Source organism: Hevea brasiliensis, chromosome 3 (genome assembly GCF_030052815.1).
Source record: "Hevea brasiliensis isolate MT/VB/25A 57/8 chromosome 3, ASM3005281v1, whole genome shotgun sequence".
In the NCBI taxonomy this organism is placed as follows: Eukaryota; Viridiplantae; Streptophyta; class Magnoliopsida; order Malpighiales; family Euphorbiaceae; genus Hevea; species Hevea brasiliensis.
The window spans coordinates 34,529,987-34,550,990 of NC_079495.1; the positions used below are offsets into that span (position 1 = coordinate 34,529,987).

At 39.2% G+C, this 21,004-nt stretch overlaps 2 protein-coding genes across 2 annotated transcripts; both read right to left on the reverse strand.

Annotated features, from left to right (window-relative positions):
- Positions 1-11,607: 11,607 nt before the first annotated feature.
- Positions 11,608-12,073, reverse strand: LOC110657483 (uncharacterized). Its single transcript, XM_021814702.2, has 2 exons — positions 12,061-12,073; positions 11,608-11,954 (listed from the first exon to the last, which is right to left on the reverse strand). Exons 1-2 carry the CDS (start codon positions 12,071-12,073, stop codon positions 11,608-11,610), a joined length of 360 nt encoding a protein of 119 aa, XP_021670394.2.
- Positions 12,074-13,896: 1,823 nt separating this feature from the next.
- Positions 13,897-20,457, reverse strand: LOC110657488 (CDPK-related kinase 1). The gene is made up of 11 exons (XM_021814708.2): positions 18,922-20,457; positions 18,124-18,254; positions 17,660-17,701; positions 17,447-17,555; positions 16,613-16,691; positions 16,231-16,527; positions 15,994-16,106; positions 15,505-15,612; positions 15,348-15,410; positions 15,039-15,206; positions 13,897-14,489 (listed from the first exon to the last, which is right to left on the reverse strand). Exons 1-11 carry the CDS (start codon positions 19,402-19,404, stop codon positions 14,352-14,354), a joined length of 1,731 nt encoding a protein of 576 aa, XP_021670400.2. The 5' UTR covers positions 19,405-20,457; the 3' UTR covers positions 13,897-14,351.
- Positions 20,458-21,004: the final 547 nt, after the last annotated feature.

Sequence of the window (21,004 nt, forward strand, 5' to 3'; positions counted from 1 at the left end):
CTCTCTTTGATTTAAGTATGGTTCCTAATAGTATAACTGTCCGAACAGACATTAGTTGTTGAAACATTAGAATATATGGAACTACTTAATGTGAGGGTGTTACAGAATTGGACTTTCCTAATTGTTGCACTATATTATTAGCTTAAGTTGGATTCTCCAAATTATGTTATTTTATTTTATATTATATGTGTTGAATCTAATTATGGGTTTTGAAAACAATAAGGCCTACTAAGGCATGAAAAGAAAAGAAAATTAGACAAACTACCTTCTGAGTGGTTTTTATCTCCGTATGGGTTTCGCTTTTTGTGACACAAGCTCTTTCTTTGTTGAGCTTTGTCGACTGCCTCTTGCCCCTCAAGTGGGGGATGGCCCCTTTCTCCAACCTAGTGTAGGTCTACCCTCAACCCACTGGGTGGGGTTGTAGATAGTTTTGTGGTGTGTTTTGGTTGCTTGCTAAATGGTGGTTCAACTGTGAGGGCTTTTTACACCTACGATGGAACATGCAATGGTCGTGGTTCTAAGTTTAGCGATGGTAAGGCTCTCCTATTATAGATGCCTATTTATTGGTGGGATCAGGTCGTCAGTGACTAGTTTTTTCTAGGATAAAGTCAAGATCTGTTGGGATCAACAAATTATCCATTTAGTTGCATAGTACCTCTTAGGGACGCTATCAATGCCAGTCTCTTGGGCATCCAACCTCTCAATGGGCGGATATATAAAAGTGCTTTGTCTCGTGCCCATTATGCTCCCCTTAGTTTCGATCTGCTCTCCACCATGATTTGGGTACAATTATGTGATGCTTGAGGGCCCTTTGGATTGTTTATCTTATGGGGGCCTTTTTTATGGTGGGGATTACTGTCTCCTAGCTTAGTGATTCCTTCTACTGCATTAAACTATTTTGCCTGCTCAGAAACGACTTAGCTACAATTTAGATGTGAGGATGATGGCATTAGCTCTTACACATCCAGACCCACCTATTAGGTCAAGCCAAAATTAGGGTTTAGTTTAGTTGGGCCTTAGGCCTTTTATTTTGATTTGGATTGATTTAATCTTTCTTTAAACTCATATTTTGTGATTAATTTTATTAACTTTTTCATTTCTATAATATTACCTTTTAACACTTTATTCTATAACATCAGACAAATTCTAAGAACCTATTTGGCATAATTTTTGTCACGACCCAACCTATGGGCCGGACCGGCATTAGGACCTGGGCCAGCCTAAAGCCCCCGAGGCCCGTAGTAAGCCTTAACTATTCATTAACCCAACTCTAAGGCCCATTTGGGCCCAATATCAAGAAAACAAACGGACAGAGTCCGGCCATAAAATGGACTTTCCAACGGGGAGTTTTCGACTCACCCGACCTATAAACACAATAAACAATCCATTGGGGAGCTCAGCTCACCCTCCACATACTCATCAACATAATAATAAATGGGAGCTCAGCTCCCTCATCCAATCCATCAAACAGACTTAAAATATTAAGTTTACAGGTCCAACATGAATATAATATTACAGACCAATTTCAAATAATTACTGCTAACACATGCGGAAATTCTAGGAGTAATTAAAATTACACAATATTGATAAACAACTGCGAGGTAAAAGGCGAGTTAACCTGAACAAAATATCCTCCCCGTGGCTGTAAAAAATTTTGAACAGAGGAGCGTTCGACTCAGAGTAAAATATCAATCTTAACTATAATCTCTATAACTATCTGAAACTAATTCAACCTGTAGAGTGAAATGCAACATACACAACATTTTCACATCATAACATCAAAAAGGTAATTTGGAGCACTCACACACCCTGTAGTATCAATCATAACATATGTGAGCTGATCCCCTATACAGCTCTCTTAAATCCAACCTGGTGCCAGCGAATTACTCAAGCTCGGACTTCCACTTAATAACCAAATCGAGGGTCCCAGCGAATTACTCAAGCCGTGACTACCCCTCGAAGGATCGGGTCCCAGCGAATTACTCAAACCGTGGATCGCCTGGCCCTATCCATAGTCCACACCACATCACACGCACGCCAACGCACGCACACTGCTCCAAATTACCACAACAACATTCATGGCACGTTAACAGTTAAGAATGCAACATAATTCGTGCCTAGAGTTTAACTACATAAATATATGCATATAAGTGATGCATGGGCATGCTGAACATATAATAATATCGAAATTACAATTAAAATTAATATTTTACTCACAGACTTGACGACAAATTACTGTGGTGGCTGGGCGGAGGAAGAAGGCTGTCCCGGCTCACCTGACAATCATATTACATTTATTTAATACAATCTGACTCAATACAAATAAAGAAAAAGAACAAAAACGTCCTAAGTCGTGCGAAAATCCGCAGAGTCTCCCTATACCTAGGACCTACCCAACTCGCAAAAGGGCTAAAAACGCACTTCTATACTCACAATCCATACATCAACGGTTCAATCATATCACACAGCCCCTCTCCGCCCATCAAATCAATCATCCATCACAATACGCAAAATTTCAATTTAGTCCTTATTATTGATCATTTTTGCAAAAACTGCCCAAACAAGCTCTAAAAATTATAAAACTTTGCCCCGCGGTCCTTAGCAATATTACTAAGCTATTGCAAAAAGAATCGTAATTTTCTAAGCTACCACGAATATTTTATGGATTTTTAATCCTATTTAAGCACTAGAAAATTACGTAAAAACTAGGTTCGGGTTTACCTTTGCCGATTCCGACTTCGGGGACGCGCTCGGGACATCTGACAATGGGGGGCTAGCCAAAACCTCGGCCCAATTCGGAGACTTTTCCGGCCACGGTCCGTTCGCCCAAATTTGCACTTGGTCAATCGCCGAATTTCCGCGAATCGAGGATACCTACACGAAGCCCATAACACGGGGGTTAGCACATAAATTTTTCAGAATTTTCTAAGCTCATTTAATGCTCGAAATTACACTGCGAAGTTCCGTGGGACCCACCGAAAAATGGTGTCGGAAAAATTCGAAATTTATGTCGTTGCGAAGCTCTCGACGAATGGAGCGTCTTTGGTGGCCTCGGTTTCCTCGTGATTCACGGTTTAGAAATCTAGCCCAAAAGTCGAAATGGGCTAAAATCTTCCCGAGCAAAAATCGGACAAACCGCTCGATGGATTTCGGCGTTCTTGGTGTCTATGGAAAGCTCTCGAGTAGATGATTTTAGACACAAGACCGGCCCAATCGGTGGCCGGATTTGGCGAGAAATCGAGCGACAGCGCAGGGAGGAGGAGAGAGAAAAGAAAGAGAAAAGAGAGGGACGACGCGGGAGAAGAAAAAGGAAAGGAGCGTTCGATTCGACCGGTCCGATCCGGTCCGGTTCGATTCGGCGGTTCGATTCGAATACAAAATTTTGAATTTTTACTCGCCTCGGACCAAACGAGGTCCAAAATTCAAAAATTCGTAAAACTCGAGAAAAATACGTAGACTCCAAATATATTTTTAGTTTTGCCACGTGGTCTTTAAATTAATTTTTAAAATCATCAAAGTTTATATTTTGGAAAATCGAACCCGATTTTAAAATCAAAAATCTCAAAAATTCCTAAAATTTAAATAAAATTAAAATATCAAAAATACTCATAAATAATAAAATTTGGGGTGTTACATTCTTCCTCCTTACAGAAAATTCGTCCTCGAATTTTTTACACAAGCGTAATAAAACACATGATTATGCATTGAACAAGTAAGGGTACTTGCTACGCATGTCCCGCTCTCGACTCCAGTGCACTCTTCCACCGATCGACTCCTCCACAAAACCTTAACCATAGGGATCTGCTTTGGATCTCACTGTCTCACTTGGTAGTCCACTATGGCTACAGTCGCTCCTCAAATGTCAAGTTCTCTTTTAGCTCTATCACATCCTAGTGCAGACATGAGAAGGATCAGAATGTATTTCCGAGCATGGAGATGTGAAACACGGGATGAACGTGAGAAAGGTTGGGTGGTAGCTCCAACCGTGAGCAAGCTGCTCCAACTCTATCGGTAACCTCAAAGGTCCGATATACCGAGGTGCCAACTTGCCCTTCTTTCCAAATCTCATGACTCCCTTCATTGGAGAAACCTTCAGAATACATAGTCGCCATCGCAAACTCCACATCCCTCCGTCGAGGTCTGCATAACTCTTACGCCATCGAAAGCTGTCCTCGCCGTTCCTCGATTAAAGGAACTACCTCAAGTGTACCGCACTAGGTCTACATCATGCACTTTCGCTTCCCCATTTCTGTCCAACACAGAGTAGACCTACAATTTCAACAATATAATTCCTCATAGTGTGACAACCCTATCTTTGGAGTGATAATCGTTGTTGTAGGCAAACTCCACGAGCTAGTCGCTCATCCCATCGACCTCCAAAATCCAAGACACTCATGCGAAGCATGTCTTCGATGTTTGGATCGCCCTTTCGACTGTCCGTCTGCATCGAGGTGGAAGGTCATCAAGTTCAACTGTGTGCCAAGTGCCTCCTGCAACTTTCTCCAAAACCGAGAAGTGAACTGGGGCCCTCTGTCAGATATTATGGAAGCCGGAACTCCATGCAATCTGACTATTTCTCGAATGTAGAGCCGGGCATACTGTGCCACAGAGTATGTAGTCTTTACAGGTAAGAAGTGAGCTGATTTGGTCAAGCGGTCTACAATTACCCATATCGAGTCATATCCTCGCGTGGTACGAGGCAACCCAGTCACAAAATCCATAGTAATCATTTCCCACTTCCATTCTGGGATAGGGAGCTCTTGAAGCTTCACAGACGGTCTCTGGTGTTCAAACTTCACCTTCTGACAAGTCAAGCACTTGGACACAAAGTCTGCGATGTCTCTCTTCATGCCATTCCACCAATAGCTATCTTTCACATCATGGTACATCTTGGTGGAACCTGGATGGACACTGTAAAGTGTGTAGTGTGCCTCTTGCATGATTTCATTTCTGAGATTGTCCACATCGGGCACACATATCCTAGAACCTTGCACTAGGGCGCCATCATTGGCAAATCCAAACTCACCACCTTCACCTTGCTGTACTCTTTCTATGATCTTCATCAATTGTTGGTCTCGTGGCCGGAAACTCTAACTCTGTCCCTCAAGTCCGGCCTCACCAAAAGTGAGCCAACAATACCCCCTCATCTGACAGATCTAGGATTAAACCTTGATCCATCAACTCATGTACCTCCCGAATCAACGGTCTCTTCTCTACTGAAATGTGCGCCAAACCGCTGTAAGATTTTCTCGCCGAGCATCCGCCACAACATTGGCCTTTCTGGGTGGTACCGATGGTGCAATCATAGTCTTCGTAAGCTGCATCCATCTCCTCTGTCTCAAGTTCAAGTCCCTCTGTTGGAAGATGTACTTTAAACTCTTGTGGTCGGTGTATATCTCGCACACTTCACCGTACAGGTAGTGTCTCCAGATTTTAAGTGCAAAGACTACAGCCGCCATTTCCAAATCATGGGTGGGGTAGTTCTGCTCATGCCTCTTCACCGCCTTGAAGCATAAGCCACTACCTTTCCATTCTCGCATCAAAACACACCCTAGGCCAACTCGAGGCGTCCACAAGACACGGCGTATCCTTCACCACTCACAGGTAGTGTCAACACAGGGGCAGTGGTTAGACACTCCTTGAGCTTCTGGAAACTCACCTCACAGTCATCTGTCCAAATGAATGGAACATTCTTCCTGGTCAACTTAGTTAGGGGAGCCGCTATCCTGGAGAAATCTTGCACAAAACGCCTGTAGTAGCCAGCTAAACCCAGAAAACTTCGCACCTCAGTGACTGTTGTAGGCCTAAGCCAATCGATTCTGACTTCACTTTTCTTGGGATCCACTTGAATACCGTCACTTGAAACCACGTGTCCCAAGAATGAGATGCTTTCTAGCCAAAATTCACATTTCGAAAATTTGGCGTATAGCTGGTGCTCCCTCAAAATCTGCAACACCATCCTCAAGTGCCACACGTGTTCTTCCTCGGTCTGAGAGTATACCAGAATGTCATCTATGAATACGATGATAAAACGGTCCAAAAATGGCTTGAACACCCTGTTCATCAAGTCCATGAAGGCTGCTGGTGCATTAGTGAGTCCAAAAGACATCACCAAGAACTCATAATGACCATATCTTGTCCTGAAAGCCATTTTGGACACGTCCTCATTCCTGATTCTCAATTGATGGTAGCTCGACCGCAGTCTATCTTGAAAAGAATCTAGCTCCTTGAGCCGATCAAACAAATCATCGATCCGAGGAAGTGGATACTTGTTCTTCACAAATACCTTGTTCACCGTCTGTAGTCGATACACAACCTCAATGACCCATCCTTCTTTTCACAAATAGAACAGAGCACCCTGTGGTGAAGTGCTCGGACGTATGAAACCCTTGTCCAAAAGCTCCTGTAGTTGCTCCTTCACTCTTTCAATTCACTGGTGCCATCCTGTAAGGTGGCATCGATATGGGGTTTGTACTAATAACATCAATGCAGAACTCTATTCCCTTTCTCGTGGCAACCGGGAAGCTCTTCAGGAAGACATCCATGAATTCTCCGACAACAGAACATTTTCCATGCCGACACCTTCTACGGATGTATCTCTCACCAATGCCAAATACCCTTGGCATCCACGCCTCAACATTTTTACGGCACTAATTGCGACACCAAATTATATGGAGCCACGCTCTGTCACCATCAAAGCTAAACTCTTCCACACCGATGTGGAAGTATACCTTTGTTCCTGGTCTAAGGTGGCATAATGAGTTGCCAACCACCCATCCCGTGATTACATCGAAATCCATTCATCGGTAGAGGAACCAAGTCTTCCGGGAGGATCTTTCCATCCACTACCACCGGGCTACCCGGAAATACCATGTCTACATCAATGTTGTAACAAAGTGTGGAAGATACCTACAAAGTGCAATATAAGGATTAAGGGTTTCTACCCAACCTCATGGCAAATACAGGAGACAAATGAGTGCGTAGCACCGGATCTATCAAAACACGAGCCTCATAAGAATGTACCGGAAGAATACCGCCACAACCGCATTGGAAGCTCCGAGCATCCTGGTGGGTCGGTGAAAACTCGAGCTTGACCCCTACCCCGAGTGGCGTAACCACGACATCGACTTCTACCTCCGACCGCCTCCAAATCCACGTCCCCTTGTCCTCGGCCTGGCCATCGAATCGATCGCCGCCATGTTGGAAGCACCGGATACAATCGCCGAGGAACATTCGCAATGTAACCCCGTGACCCCATCCGTGGCTCATCAACATGGGGCATTCTCTAGCAAAGTGACCCGGTTGGCCACACCTGAAGCATACTCCTGATCCCATCAAACAAGGTCCTGAATGTCCTCTTCCACACTGTGCACAAGGTGCCAAGGAGGATCCTGAACCAGACCCAGAACTACTGTACCCCGAACTGTTACCACTGCTGGATCCGTACCCTGGTCTGAATCCTCGTGGTCGGTGTCTGAAACCACTTCTCTTGCTCCTACCCTTTCCTCTGTAATTACCCTGGCCACCACTGTCCGGAGTACCCATGGAAGGGACACCTGAGGAACCCTCTGCTCTGTTTTTCTTTGCTCTTCCGCTGTCATCCACAGCATAACTGATCTCAATCTGTCTAGCTCGATCAACCACCACATCGAAAGACTGATCCGACATCATGGCCAGGTTCGCATACCTCCTGTCAAGCCCCTTTAGGAACCTCTTCACCTTCATAGTTTCTGTAGCTCTACTTTGTAGGGGCATATCTGCTCAATTCAGAAATTGCAGAGCATATTCATCTGCTGCACTGCCATTCTGTCTTAAGGCCTCAAAGGCCCACCGCTTCGATCTCAAGCTTTCGCACAAACCGATTGATAAAAGTTCCACAACCGAGCCCATGTCAAACCCTCCATCCGGGGTAACAAGTAGTCATTCATCCATTGCCTCGGCATGGGACCCATGAAGTGCTGCATACATTCTATCAATCTTCTATCACCAATCAGACTGCTCTCGCCGTCAGGAATCCAAAAACCGATATGCATCGTCTGACACATCATAGGAACCAGGCACCAACTTCTTAAAATTTATGATCTATTTGTAAGGTTCCCCTCTTGGTGCGGTGGATCGCTACTGTGGAGGGTGGACCATATACTGCGCCATCATGTCGATGGTTCTCTGCAGACCAGCTAGAGTAGCTGCCATGGGGTCCATGGGACCCTGTGCCATGAAAGACTGTTCCTGAACTGTGGGTAGCTGCTCTTCTACTTGAGCAGCTCTAGGCCTCCTACCCCGCCTCCTCGGGGCAGGCGCCTCATCCTGTGCCGACACCTCGTCAGGCACATCCGTTCTCGTGCGAGGCAGCTCTCCTGCTTCTACGCATTTTCCTGAAATTCAGCAGCATTAGCCCACAAAATTCAAAACTGCACATTGCACAGCTCTATAGACTCATATTTATACATAAAATATGGAGCAGAAACTAGAAGCAAAGATGACAATGCAAGACGAATGTGGACCCTATTTTTCCGCATGTGACTCCTATTAGACTTTTCCCAACACTTTAGACAACATTCCCTAAGAATCTGGAGCCTAAGCTCTGATACCACATTTGTCACGACCCAACCTATGGGCCGGACCAAGACTAGGACACAGGCGACCTAAAGCCCCCGAGGCCCGTAGTAAGCCTTAACTATTCATTAACCCAACTCTAAGGCCCATTTGGGCCCAATATCAAGAAAACAAACGGACAGAGTCCGGCCATAAACTGGACTTTCCAACGGGGAGTTTTCGACTCACCCGACCTGTAAACACAATAAACAATCCATTGGGGAGCTCAGCTCACCCTCCACATACTCATCAACATAATAATAAATGGGAGCTCAGCTCCCTCATCCAATCCATCAAACAGACTTAAAATATTAAGTTTACAGGTCCAACATGAATATAATATTACAGACCAATTTCAAATAATTACTGCTAACACATGCGGAAATTCTAGGAGTAATTAAAATTACACAATATTGATAAACAACCTGCGAGGTAAAAAGGCAGGTTAACCCAGAACAAAATATCCTCCTGTGGCCTGTAAAAAATTTTGAACAGGAGTGAGCGTTCGACTCAGAGAGTAAAATATCAATCTTAACTATAATCTCTATAACTATCTGAAACTAATGCAACCTGTAGAGTGAAATGCAACATACACAACATTTTCACATCATAACATCAAAAAGGTAATTTGGAGCACTCACACACCCTGTAGTATCAATCATAACATATGGGAGCTGATCCCTTATACTCTCTTAAATCCAACCTCGTGCCGGTAATTACTCAAGCTCGGACTTCCACTTAATAACCAAATCGAGGGTCCCAATAATTACTCAAGCCGTGACTACCCTCGAAGGATCGGGTCCCAATTACTCAAGCCGTGGATCGCCTGGCCCTATCCATAGTCCACACCACATCACACGCACGCCAACGCACGCACACTGCTCCAAATTACCACAACAACATTCATGGCACGTTAACAGTTAAGAATGCAACATAATTCGTGCCTAGAGTTTAACTACATAAATATATGCATATAAGTGATGCATGGGCATGCTGAACATATAATAATATCGAAATTACAATTAAAATTAATATTTTACTCACGCACTTGACGACAAATTACCGTGTGCGGCCGGGCGGAGGAAGAAGGCATCGGCTCACGACAATCATATTACATTTATTTAATACAATCGACTCAATACAAATAAAGAAAAGACCAATTACGCCCTAAGTCGTGCCGAAAATCCCAGTGAGTCTCCCCTATACCTAGGACCTACCCATCCTGCAAAAGGGCTAACAACGCACTTCTATACTCACTATCCTGACTTCAACAGTTCAATCTTATCACTCAGCCCCTCGTGGTCCCATCAAATCAATCATCCATCACAATACGCAAAATTTCAATTTAGTCCTTATTATTGATCATTTTTGCAAAACCGCCAAACAAGCTCTAAAAATTATAAAACTTTGCCGCGGTCCTTAGCAATATTACTAAGCTATTGCAAAAGAATCGTAATTTTCTAAGCTACCACGAATATTTTATGGATTTTTAATCCTATTTAAGCACTAGAAAATTACGTAAAAACTAGGTTCGGGTTTACCTTTGCCGATTCCGACTTCGGGACGCCGGGACGTCGACAATGGGGCTAGCCAAAACCTCGGCCCAATTCGAGACTTTTCCGGCCACGGTCCGTTCGGCCCGAAATTTGCGAACCGGTCAATCGCCGAATTTCCGCGAATCGAGGATACCTACACGAAGCCCATAACACGGGGTTAGCACATAAATTTTTCAGAATTTTCTAAGCTCATTTAATGCTCGAAATTACATCGCGAAGTTCCGTGGGACCCACCAAAAATGGTGTCGGAAAAATTCGAAATTTATGTCGCGAAGCTCTCGACGAATGGAGCGTCTGGTGGCCTCGGTTTCTCGTGGGATTCACGGCCGAGAAATCTAGCCCAAAAGTCGAAATGGGCTAAAATCTTCCCGAGCAAAAATCGGACAAACCGCTCGATGGATTTCGGCGTTCTTGGTGTCTATGGAAAGCTCTCGCCGAGTAGATGATTTTAGACACAAGACCCTCCAATTGGTGGCCGGATCGGCAGGATTTGGCCGAGAAATCGAGATGCGCGCTGCGGCGCAGGGGAGGGGAGGAGAGAGAAAAGAAAGAGAAAAGAGAGGGACGACGCGCGCGGGAGAAGAAAAAGGAAAGGGAGCCGGTTCGATTCGACCGGTCCGACCCGGTCCGGTTCGATTCGGCCGGTTCGATTCGAAATACAAAATTTTGAATTTTTACTCTGCCTCGGGACCGAAAACGAGGTCCAAAAATTCCGAAAAAATTCCGTAAAACTCAGAAAAATACGTAGACTCCAAATATATTTTTAGTTTTGCCACGTGGTCTTTAAATTAATTTTTAAAAATCATCAAAGTTTATATTTTCGGAAAATCGAACCCGATTTTTAAAATCCGAAAAATCTCAAAAAAATTCCTAAAATTTAAATAAAATTAAAATATCAAAAATACTCATAAATAATAAAATTTGGGGTGTTACAATTTTGTTTTCTATTTTTATTTTTATTGTCTGATTTTAAAATTTTATTTCTTAGAAAATAAGTTGATGAAATTAGAAAAAAAATTATTATTTTTCTATATTGCAAAATTTTATTTTTTATTTTTTAAAAATAAATATATTTTACAAACAACAAAAATTTATAAAATAAAAGAACCAAAACGGTATGGATTAGAAATTGGCATTTAGGAAAAATAAATGAGTTGCGAAGTAACACATCAGATACCTCCTTTTGAAATGGAAGTGTCACGAGTTTTGCGTGATCATATTTGTTGAATTGCTGCAACATTTTTTTTTCCAAAAGTTTGTTAATGAAATGAGATTAATAATATTTAAATTCTTAATTCTTTATAAAAAATTTATCATCAAATTTTACATAAAGCAGAATAAAAATATAGGACTACACATTGAATAAGTAGGGGTATTTGCTGCACATATTCTGCCTTGACTCTCAGGTGCATTCTTTCACTGACTGGCTCTTCCACAAAACCTTAACCATAGGGATCTACTTTGACCTTAGTTGCCTCATCTGATAGTCCACTATGGCTATAGGCTGCTCTTCAAATGTCAGGTTCTCATTCAACTCTACTACATCTGGTTGCAGCACGTGTGAAGGGTCAGGAACATACTTCCTTAGCATGGAGATGTGGAATACTAGGTAGTCATAAGAAAGGCTTGGTGGCAACTCTAATCGGTGGGCAACTACTCCAACTCTATCAATGACCTCAAAAGGTCCTATGTATCTAGGTGCTAGCTTGCCTTTCTTCCCAAACCTCATGACTCCTTTCATTGAGGTGACTTTCGGGAATACATAATCATCCACTACAAACTCTATATCTTTTCGCCTTGGATCTGCATGGATGGTTAAAAACATTTTACATCTATCTGCCCCTGTTGTAGTACGCCAGTTATCGTCCTCCTTCTAAGACTAAACCATCACATCTGACTATTCGTTTACCTTTTTCTGACATCTCTAGTACTCACTATAACTCCACTGCGCTTGATTTGATATCTCATAACTTCAATTAACTTTGGCGCTTACCTTACTTTCATTATTCCTTAACATGTCTCTTAGTGACTTTAGTCCCCATTCCTCTATTTCAATAATCTCTTCTCCTCAAATACATGACTTATAGTCCTTATCTATAGTATCTTATGAGATGCTTTCCTATAGCACCTATAATATACATCTCGTTCGAAATCTTTACTTGTCCTATGACCTCAATGGTCAATACCTATGCATCTTCTCACTCCCATGATACTTCGAATTTTCAATCTATTTCGTGTTATTACTAAGGTCCTTAAACCAACTCCTGTCAATCTTATGTAACTAGTTATCTAGAGTTCCATTCAAGTGCCAAGTGTACCCTACACCATCTATTAACATTGGAAAGTGAACTGAGTCTCTCCTCCTATATGACAAAAACATTTGTATTCCCTGACAACCTAGTTAACGCGATCTTATCATTTCCCACTCCTTCTCTATAATGAAAGTATCTTGATTTTTTCCTAAAGCTTTTTATTATGTGAAGTACTTTCTGACACATTAGCACTTAGATTGAGATTTTACTACTCCTTTAATATATCATCTCACCATAATTTATTTTAAATATCCCTTGGTATGTCCCTAGCATACTTATTCCTCATTATTCTCATCATTATAACAACCTCTACCGAGCTTTTCTCCTGTCTTTTGAATCTTATCTACTTCCTTTTCTATTCTACAAAATGGAAACTTATCACTAATTTAATAGTTTTTTTTTAATTTATGGTTAAAAATATTCTCAGTTACAATTTTCGTGCATTTTCCTGTATTAATTTAATATATTTAAAATAAATAATAAAAAAATAATCTCCAATGAAGTCAAATCGTGCTTGACAAGAAAGTAAAACTTCCATCATTACCAACTAAAGTAATCCTATTAGAAAATACAGTGACGTTATTTTTGCACATGAAAAGCTGGATAATTATATCCTATAAATTTTATTTTATTTAAATTTTAAAAATAATTAAAGTAAAATTTAAATCATGGGTTTAAGTTTTTTCTGATAGTGATTAATGTGTACAGTAGTCATTAATTTTTGTACAGTATATGCTGTGATTTTGTTATTATTTTAAGTGTTAAAGTTTTGAAAAAATGTAAATTTTTAATCTCTCACCTGCAAGATTAAATTGAATTTTTAGTTCTTCAATAAACTTTTATATATTTTTAGTTCTTCAAGAAACTTTTATATATATATATATATATATATATATATATATATATATATATATGCTCTCCTCTCTCCTACGACTACTTATTTTATTTTTACAAAAAATAAAAACATAACAAGAAAAAAAAAAGCACTATTTTTATTTTTTTTTTAAATTCAAAAGTTTATTTTGTCAAATATTTAAGTGTGGTGTTATAATTTATCCTAAAACTATGCTTTAAAAGTAAATGTTATCGTTGCATGAATCCAAAACATATTTAAATGTAAAAATATCCTTTGAAGGCAGTCCTTTGAACATAAGATACATGAAGGCAGTCTTTTGAACCATGAAAGCTAAGAACAGATATTGAAAAATTCAGTCAATTGATCATCATGAAGCATGCTGGAAGAAAAATGAAGAATCGTACGGATGGAATTGAAAGAGTCATGTCATGGGTATCATCTAACTCTCTTTGTTTCCAAATAATTTTAAAAAATAAAAAAAAATTAAAAAAAAAAAAGAAAGAAGAAATCCTAGTCTCTACATGACTTCAGAAAATGAAAACAAGTATCGAATCACAGTAAAAATTCAGAATGCAGATTGATGGATGACCTTATGCAGATCACAAGAAAACTTATTAGAGAATGTAGTGCGACGGATACACAAAGGATAAACCAAAAACCAGAAAAGAAAAACTAACTTCAACTTTAAAGCCGTCTGCTAAACCTAAAAACACATTTTGATCTACCCTTATCTGTACAATAATCTAATCCCAGTGGCACCAATCATAGGAAAAAGAAAAACAAAAACTTTATATGTAAGAACAAAAAGGAGGAAAAAAAATACTTGACATGAGACCATGTCAGAAATGGTTCCACTTAGCTAAGGCATGCCCCAACTGCTAAAGCTTTAACTTGCAGCAACCCTTGTAGTGATCAACAGAACACAGGCTTGTTTTGGGTAAAACTGGGCATGCCATTGTATCCCCTTGCAATGTTTCAGGTCAAGAAGCGCAAAGGCAATGGAAAAATAAAATGCTCTTATAGGTTGTATTTTCAAGCCTTCTGAAATGTGCGCGAAGAAACCCCATGAAGGAGCCTGACAAACCCCAGAAAACTTAGCTTGCCATCTTCATGTCTTATCCAGTCTTGGAGAACCACATGAACTGGTACTGATGGGCTAAGACCAAGCTCCTGTAAATACAAATGGAAAGGAAATTTATTATTTGGAACTTGGATAGAAACTGAAGATGACAGAATGCATATTTTTTTTTATTCGTTCAATCATTGATATACACTTGCAAGTTGTAAGAGTATGCATGATTGGAAACTTTAAGCCAAAGTCCTTGCTTGATCATCCTTATTTACAAGGACAACTTGCAACTCAAAGATCTGAATCAAAGTGTTCCTGAAAGACTAATGTTAACTTGGACAATTTAGTCCATGGTGAAGATCAGCTGCCAGTCAAATCTGGGGCTATTTAGATTTAATAATTATTTCAATCCTGAGCCCATTCTCATTCTTCTGTGATGCTTTACCCCAATACTTGTAGCTCTACAATGCACTACTTCCCGTTAATAATTTGCCCATGTATATGGAAATTTGAGGCACACAGTGATATAAAAGAACACATGCTACAGACACAACTACACCCATGAAAAGAGAAAGGGGGCAAGGGGGGGTGTGGGGTGGGGTGTTGGGGGGCGAGAGGGGGGAGGGTTGGGAAAGAGAGAGAGAGCATACTGAGGCAAGTTCCTCTATCATAATAGGTCTGTTGCCATTTTTCTCAAACAACTCATAGGCAAGCCTTGCATGTTGCTCCCAACAATCCATTCCTTCTAGTTGATGAACGCTAATGGCAGCTGCACAAAATTCTTCAAAATCCAATTTTCTATATTGAATTGAACCAACCTGAAAAAAGACAACAGTAGACTATTAGACACCAGACCCAAAGTATAATTCTTCTCAAAATTAAATTTAATAGGAAGGCTTCACTGTTAAGCCAAAAATTTAAAATATTTGAATTAAAAAATAATATTTTTGAAGCAGTACCATGCTAACATAATCAAGGACCCTTGAATCCTTCACTGCATCTGTGGAATTCCTTATTACTGCCTGTTAATTCCAACATTCAGAATGACATGAGGCAATGCCTAAAAGACATATGCCAAGTGACAAATCCCAAAAGATGGAAAGTAAAAGAGTGCACCGTCTTAAAGTTTGACATAGAAATGAACCCATTTTTGCTTGGCCCTAACAGCATAAATTGTTCTCGAAGGTAAGCTAGCTGGTTTACAGTCAATGTCTTTGCCAGAGCCTGTCATGGTAACAATCCTTAGTATAGTCATTGTTTTGAGAGAAAAGATCAGAGGTTTATATCAAAGACGTTAATGAAATATACAAAAGTACTTTTCTACTCCAAAGGTTAGCATTAATTAATTTGTAATTTATGATGTGGACAAACTTCACTTGATTTTACTCATTGCTTTATGGGTAGTTGTAGAATGGTCCAAATCCATTGCAACTGAAACTGAGTGCATCTGGATTACCTACAGATCCTTAATATTCTATGTATGTGTATAACTCTTTACTGTCATGAATAATTTTAGTATTTAGGATATCAGCAAGTCCATTTTTATATTAACCGGTCACTATAAGTCTTTTTTACTTTAATTGGTCACTATACTAGACAACTTACCCCCAGTGCAGATTTCCTTAGAGAAGATGAGCAGATATAAGCTTTTACAAGTTTGTATACTATCATATCCAATGGGATTTTTACGCCATGATGATTGGCTAACCATGGATGACCTAACACAAAAATCAAGGCAGCAATCATTAGAATTTTAAATATTGTTGAAATTGATATATTATGTAATCATATAATTGGAGATCAAATCAGGACTTGAAACAAAATATAAATTCAGCAACTTACTTAGGGCCTGAGCAGCGGTCAGTCTCTTACGATAATCCTTGTTTAACAATCTCTTCACAAAATCTATTGCTTCGGGGGATAAAGATGTCCAAGGAGCATCATCAAAAATTGGATCCGCTTTGAGTACAGCTCGAAAGATCCCAGATTCTGTCCGTGCCCAAAAGGGCCGGCTGCCACATAGAAGAATATAAGCAATTACACCAATACTCCACATGTCTGCTTCAGTCCCATATTGTCTATGAAGAACTTCAGGAGCTACATAATATGCACTTCCTACAATGTCATTCAACCTTTCATCTGCAAAATAATCTAATAATCAAGTTCCAATCCGTTTTGCCACCAAAAAGGGAAGGAAGGGGGCCAGGGCAGCAGTATTTCTTACCTGGCTTTACATAGTCAGAGAGTCCAAAATCAATGGCCTTCAATGGGGAATTCTCCTCCTCAGTAATGAAAAGAAAATTCTGATGTGAAACACAGCACATAACAATTAGAGAGAAGAATATGCCCATATAAGAAAAAATACAATTTAGCAGAGATATAGTTAAGAGCAGAACTTTTGACATACTCTCATTAATTCAAATACACAAGATATATTGGTAAAATAATTAAAGCATCTAGCTCTTGATCTAGAAAAGTAAAAAGGAAGAACCATGAGGTAATACTAAGGTTGCTCTATCATGGCCTAGAGGCCATGAGTTCAAATCACAGGAACACAGGGAACCTTTCTTATATAACTAAGCTATATACTACAGAGCATTGAGGAAGAAAAGTAGGATCTAAGACATGCATAACCATTAGAAGAAAAGGAGACTTCTGAGTACAGCAGGAAAGTTGTGCTTGGTCCAGGCACAAGACATGAAAATCAAAACTTGAAACATCTCAGGGGGATATAATGTGCAATACGATCACTATAGCTCCAATCCAATGTGAGATTTTACCAATAGTATTCAAAATTATCACCGTGAAAAACAACCTATTTCACTTCCCCACCCAAACTATTTTTCAGGAATTATTCTACTAGCAAATGTCATCATAAAAGTCTCTCACCTTCTACATCTGTATTACATTTTGAATTTGTAAATTATTTTCCATGCTAAAAGTCAATAAATTCCATTTATAATCATTTTCATGCAAAACCCAAGGAAAAAATGATTAAAAAGCTTAATTTCTTAGTTAAAGTAATATGTAAAAACAAATATTTTTAGGAATTAATTACCTCTGGCTTCAGATCACGGTGAACCACACCTTGGAGATGACAGTAGGCAACCACACTTAATATCTGAACCATAACAGTCTTTGCATCATCTTCTGAGTATTTTCCACCCCTGGAACATGAATTGAAGATAGTGAATTAGAATGTCACAGAACAAGCCAGAGATATATACAAAAAAAAATTAAAAAAAGAAATATGTATTTTCAAGTAAATTACCTTGAAAGTATCCTATCCAATAGTTCACCGCCTTTGCACAACCTAAAAAATTACGAAGCAGATAGATGATAAGCTCCAAATTGCATCTTCCAATATCATGCCATGATCAATTCAGAAACCTAACTAGTGGATGTATTTTGTAACTAGAAGAAATAATAAATACCAAAAGAAATGAAGAAGTGCATCTTAGGTAAGAAAGAAATGAATGTAATCAAACAAAAATTCAATAGAAAATGAACGAAGATACAGTTCATTACATTGTGTTCAATTAAACCCTACCAAACATGCACTTAAGTAATAACAACCAGGTAATCCAAAGAACTTTGCACATGCCAATATAAAGAACTTAATCTAAGTCTAGATCATAATTTTAAAAGTTAACACATTAATTGTAATATCAATGCAAGAACAGCACAAGAAAATACATTTTAAGAGTAAAAAAAAATGAGGCAATCTAAACTTACTCCATCACAACATAGACATTCTCATCATCTTCGTAGGCATCATAGAACTGTGCGAGGTTCTTATGTCCGGTTAGAGCTCGTAATATTTGTACTTCTCGTCTAACATCCTCAATAGCAATTGCAGTGGTCATCTGCAAAAATTTTCCATTTCCATGAGAACCGTACAAACAGTTTGTTCTTTTCCAGAGTCATTTATACAAGATAAGCTGAAAACCAAATCATAGACACGACTAACTGAGAGCATGGGTTCCCATTAATCATATATTGACTTGAGACAATTGCAGTCACATCAATCATCAGATAGTACATTATTGCCTTTCGTGTTAAAGAAAATCAGTCAAAAGAACATGAAGACATACAAGTTATAAATGATTAGAAGTCTTGTTGGAAAAATTAAGGACTTTTGAGATCAATCCAGGGTAGGTCTTCCTGATCACACCTAACGGTAAATAACTGCAACAGGGATATTAGCAGCAGAAAATAAGCATCGACACAAATAGCTGCAAAAAGTAAGTCCTGGAGATGCTAAATTTCAGTAACAAATTTCCTCTAAAATATCATACGGGCTGTTACAGGGAAGTGAAGGGACAAAGTGAAAGTTCACCGACAGACTAGGATTTTAATGAAACGAAAAGCAGCATCAAAATATAAATCACTCAAGGCTCTAAAATTTACAAATTAATCTATAATAGAAATAGAATTCAGTATTGCTTTTGCAATAAAATTAATTACTTTAAGCAGATGAAACTAAGCCTCTAAAAGAAAAGATCACAGGCAATAAGAAGTTGAGAACTGAACCTTAGACTTAGGAATAACTTTGACAGCCACATCCTGGCCTTTCATGCTGCCTTTCTTGGCCTTGGCAGAGCAAGCATACCCAAAATGACCATGCCCCACCTCCTCACCAAGCACATAATGGCTCGCAAACTGCTTGGAGAACCCGAAATTCTTGTCAAGAGCAATCTCACTGTCATCACCCTCAGGGATAGGGACCTCATTGGGTTTAACAGAGCCATGCCTTCGTGCAAGCAATGCACGAATGTGCTTTGCAGGAGAAGGAGGTGGAAAGGGCCTCTTGAAAATGCGCAAGGGAGTGGAGCTTACACTCGATATTGCAGGTGAGTTCTTGAAGAGGCTTGGCAAGGGACTTGGACTATAGAAAGGGTTAGAGGCCTTGCTGGTGTGGGAAGTTGGTGGTTGTAAGTCGGTTTGGAAGGAGAGTGTATGGTTGTTGGATTCATGTTGTTGGGTCTCAATGGGTTTTCCATGACAGATTCCCATTGAAACAAAAACCCAAGAAGAAAGATAATTCGTGAAATCACTAGTAAATCAAGAAAGCTGAGGAATGAACAAAAAACTCAAATAAAAGTAGAGAAATTTAGAACATCTGAAGTGAATTTAAAAGTAATAATATTAGTAATTAAGTGGAAGGGCATATTCAAGGACTTGAAGCTGAAGAAAGAAATGTCCACGGGATATTTACTGGAAAGAGAATCGAGAAGAACCTGGTCCTGTGATATATATATATATATATATATATATATATATATATATATATAAGAACATGAAAGACAAGAAACAAGTAAGAGGTAAACTGAATTGAAGGATATGAAGCTGAACAAACTGAATTTCCCAGTCTTGAGATGCAGCTGAGAAAGAAAACTGAATTTTACAGGATGATCAACATAACCCAGAAATGATTAGCACCGTAAATTCCCAAGAAAATGATCTTGCAGCTAATCCAGATTGTAAAGGCAGCAAATTTAAAATAAAAATCAAATGAAAGAAAAAGAAACCCTCCCCCTTACCCCCACCCAAAAAATAAAGAAGGAATCAGACTTTACTGATCAAAGAACCAAATGGCTAGAAAGGAAGAGAGACAACAAATACGAGGCAAATTATCGTTGAAGCTTAATAAGGGAGGAAGAAGAAGAAGAAGAAGAAGAAGAAAGAAGCCAAAGCAAGAATAACAACAGGGAACGAAGTTTTATTCCAACAAGGAAAGAATGGAGAGAGATGTGAGAGGCAAAATCACAGGAAAAGTGAAGAAAAGATGCTTAGCACTGGCAACAAGAAAAGGGAAAACCAATTAAAAAAAAAATTATAGAACCCAAAAAGAAAAAGAAAGAGAAGAACAAGGCTGCCTCCTTTTCTTGCTTTTTTACAACCTTCTTTATTTATTTTATTTTTATTTTTCTTTCTTTCTTCCCCTTTGAAAAGAAAAAAGAAGTGTAATTGTACGTTAATGGTTTCTTCTTCGTGCTAATATGTGCAGTGTAGAATACAATGGGAGAGAGATTCGAGGGTTGATCTTGTAGCTCTCCAAATGATAATGGAAGTGGGGTTGTAGAGGTTTTGGATCCTTCCAGCCTGTCGTTTTGGATCCTTCCAGCCTGTCCTTACTGATCCGAAGGTTACTGGCTTTTTTTTTAAAAACATTTATTGTTATCTTTATTTATTTATTTGTTTCAAGTTTTGATGATATGTGAAACCATTTGTGCGCAGTTAAGAAACCGAGCTACCATTGTCTTGTGTTTTTCGCCTTTGAAGTTTGACTTGCTTTTGTTGGACGTGAAACCTCTTTTGTCCCTTTTCATTTTCTTCTTTTTTTGCTCATTATTTTATTTCTCAGATGCCTACAATTTTATAACCATCTGTTGTTTTCAGCTGGAAAACATAGATTACCTATAACACCACCTTGGTTTTTTAAGTTTATTATAAGGAGATTAATTATTAAAATAATGTGATTTATTTACAAATTTAGTGTAAATATGAAATTAGTTATAAAAATAATATTTCCTTAAAAAAAATTAAAAATATATATTTAAGTAATATCACGGTCAGAAAATGTAAAAACTGCTCAAAAAAAAGTCAGTTGAAA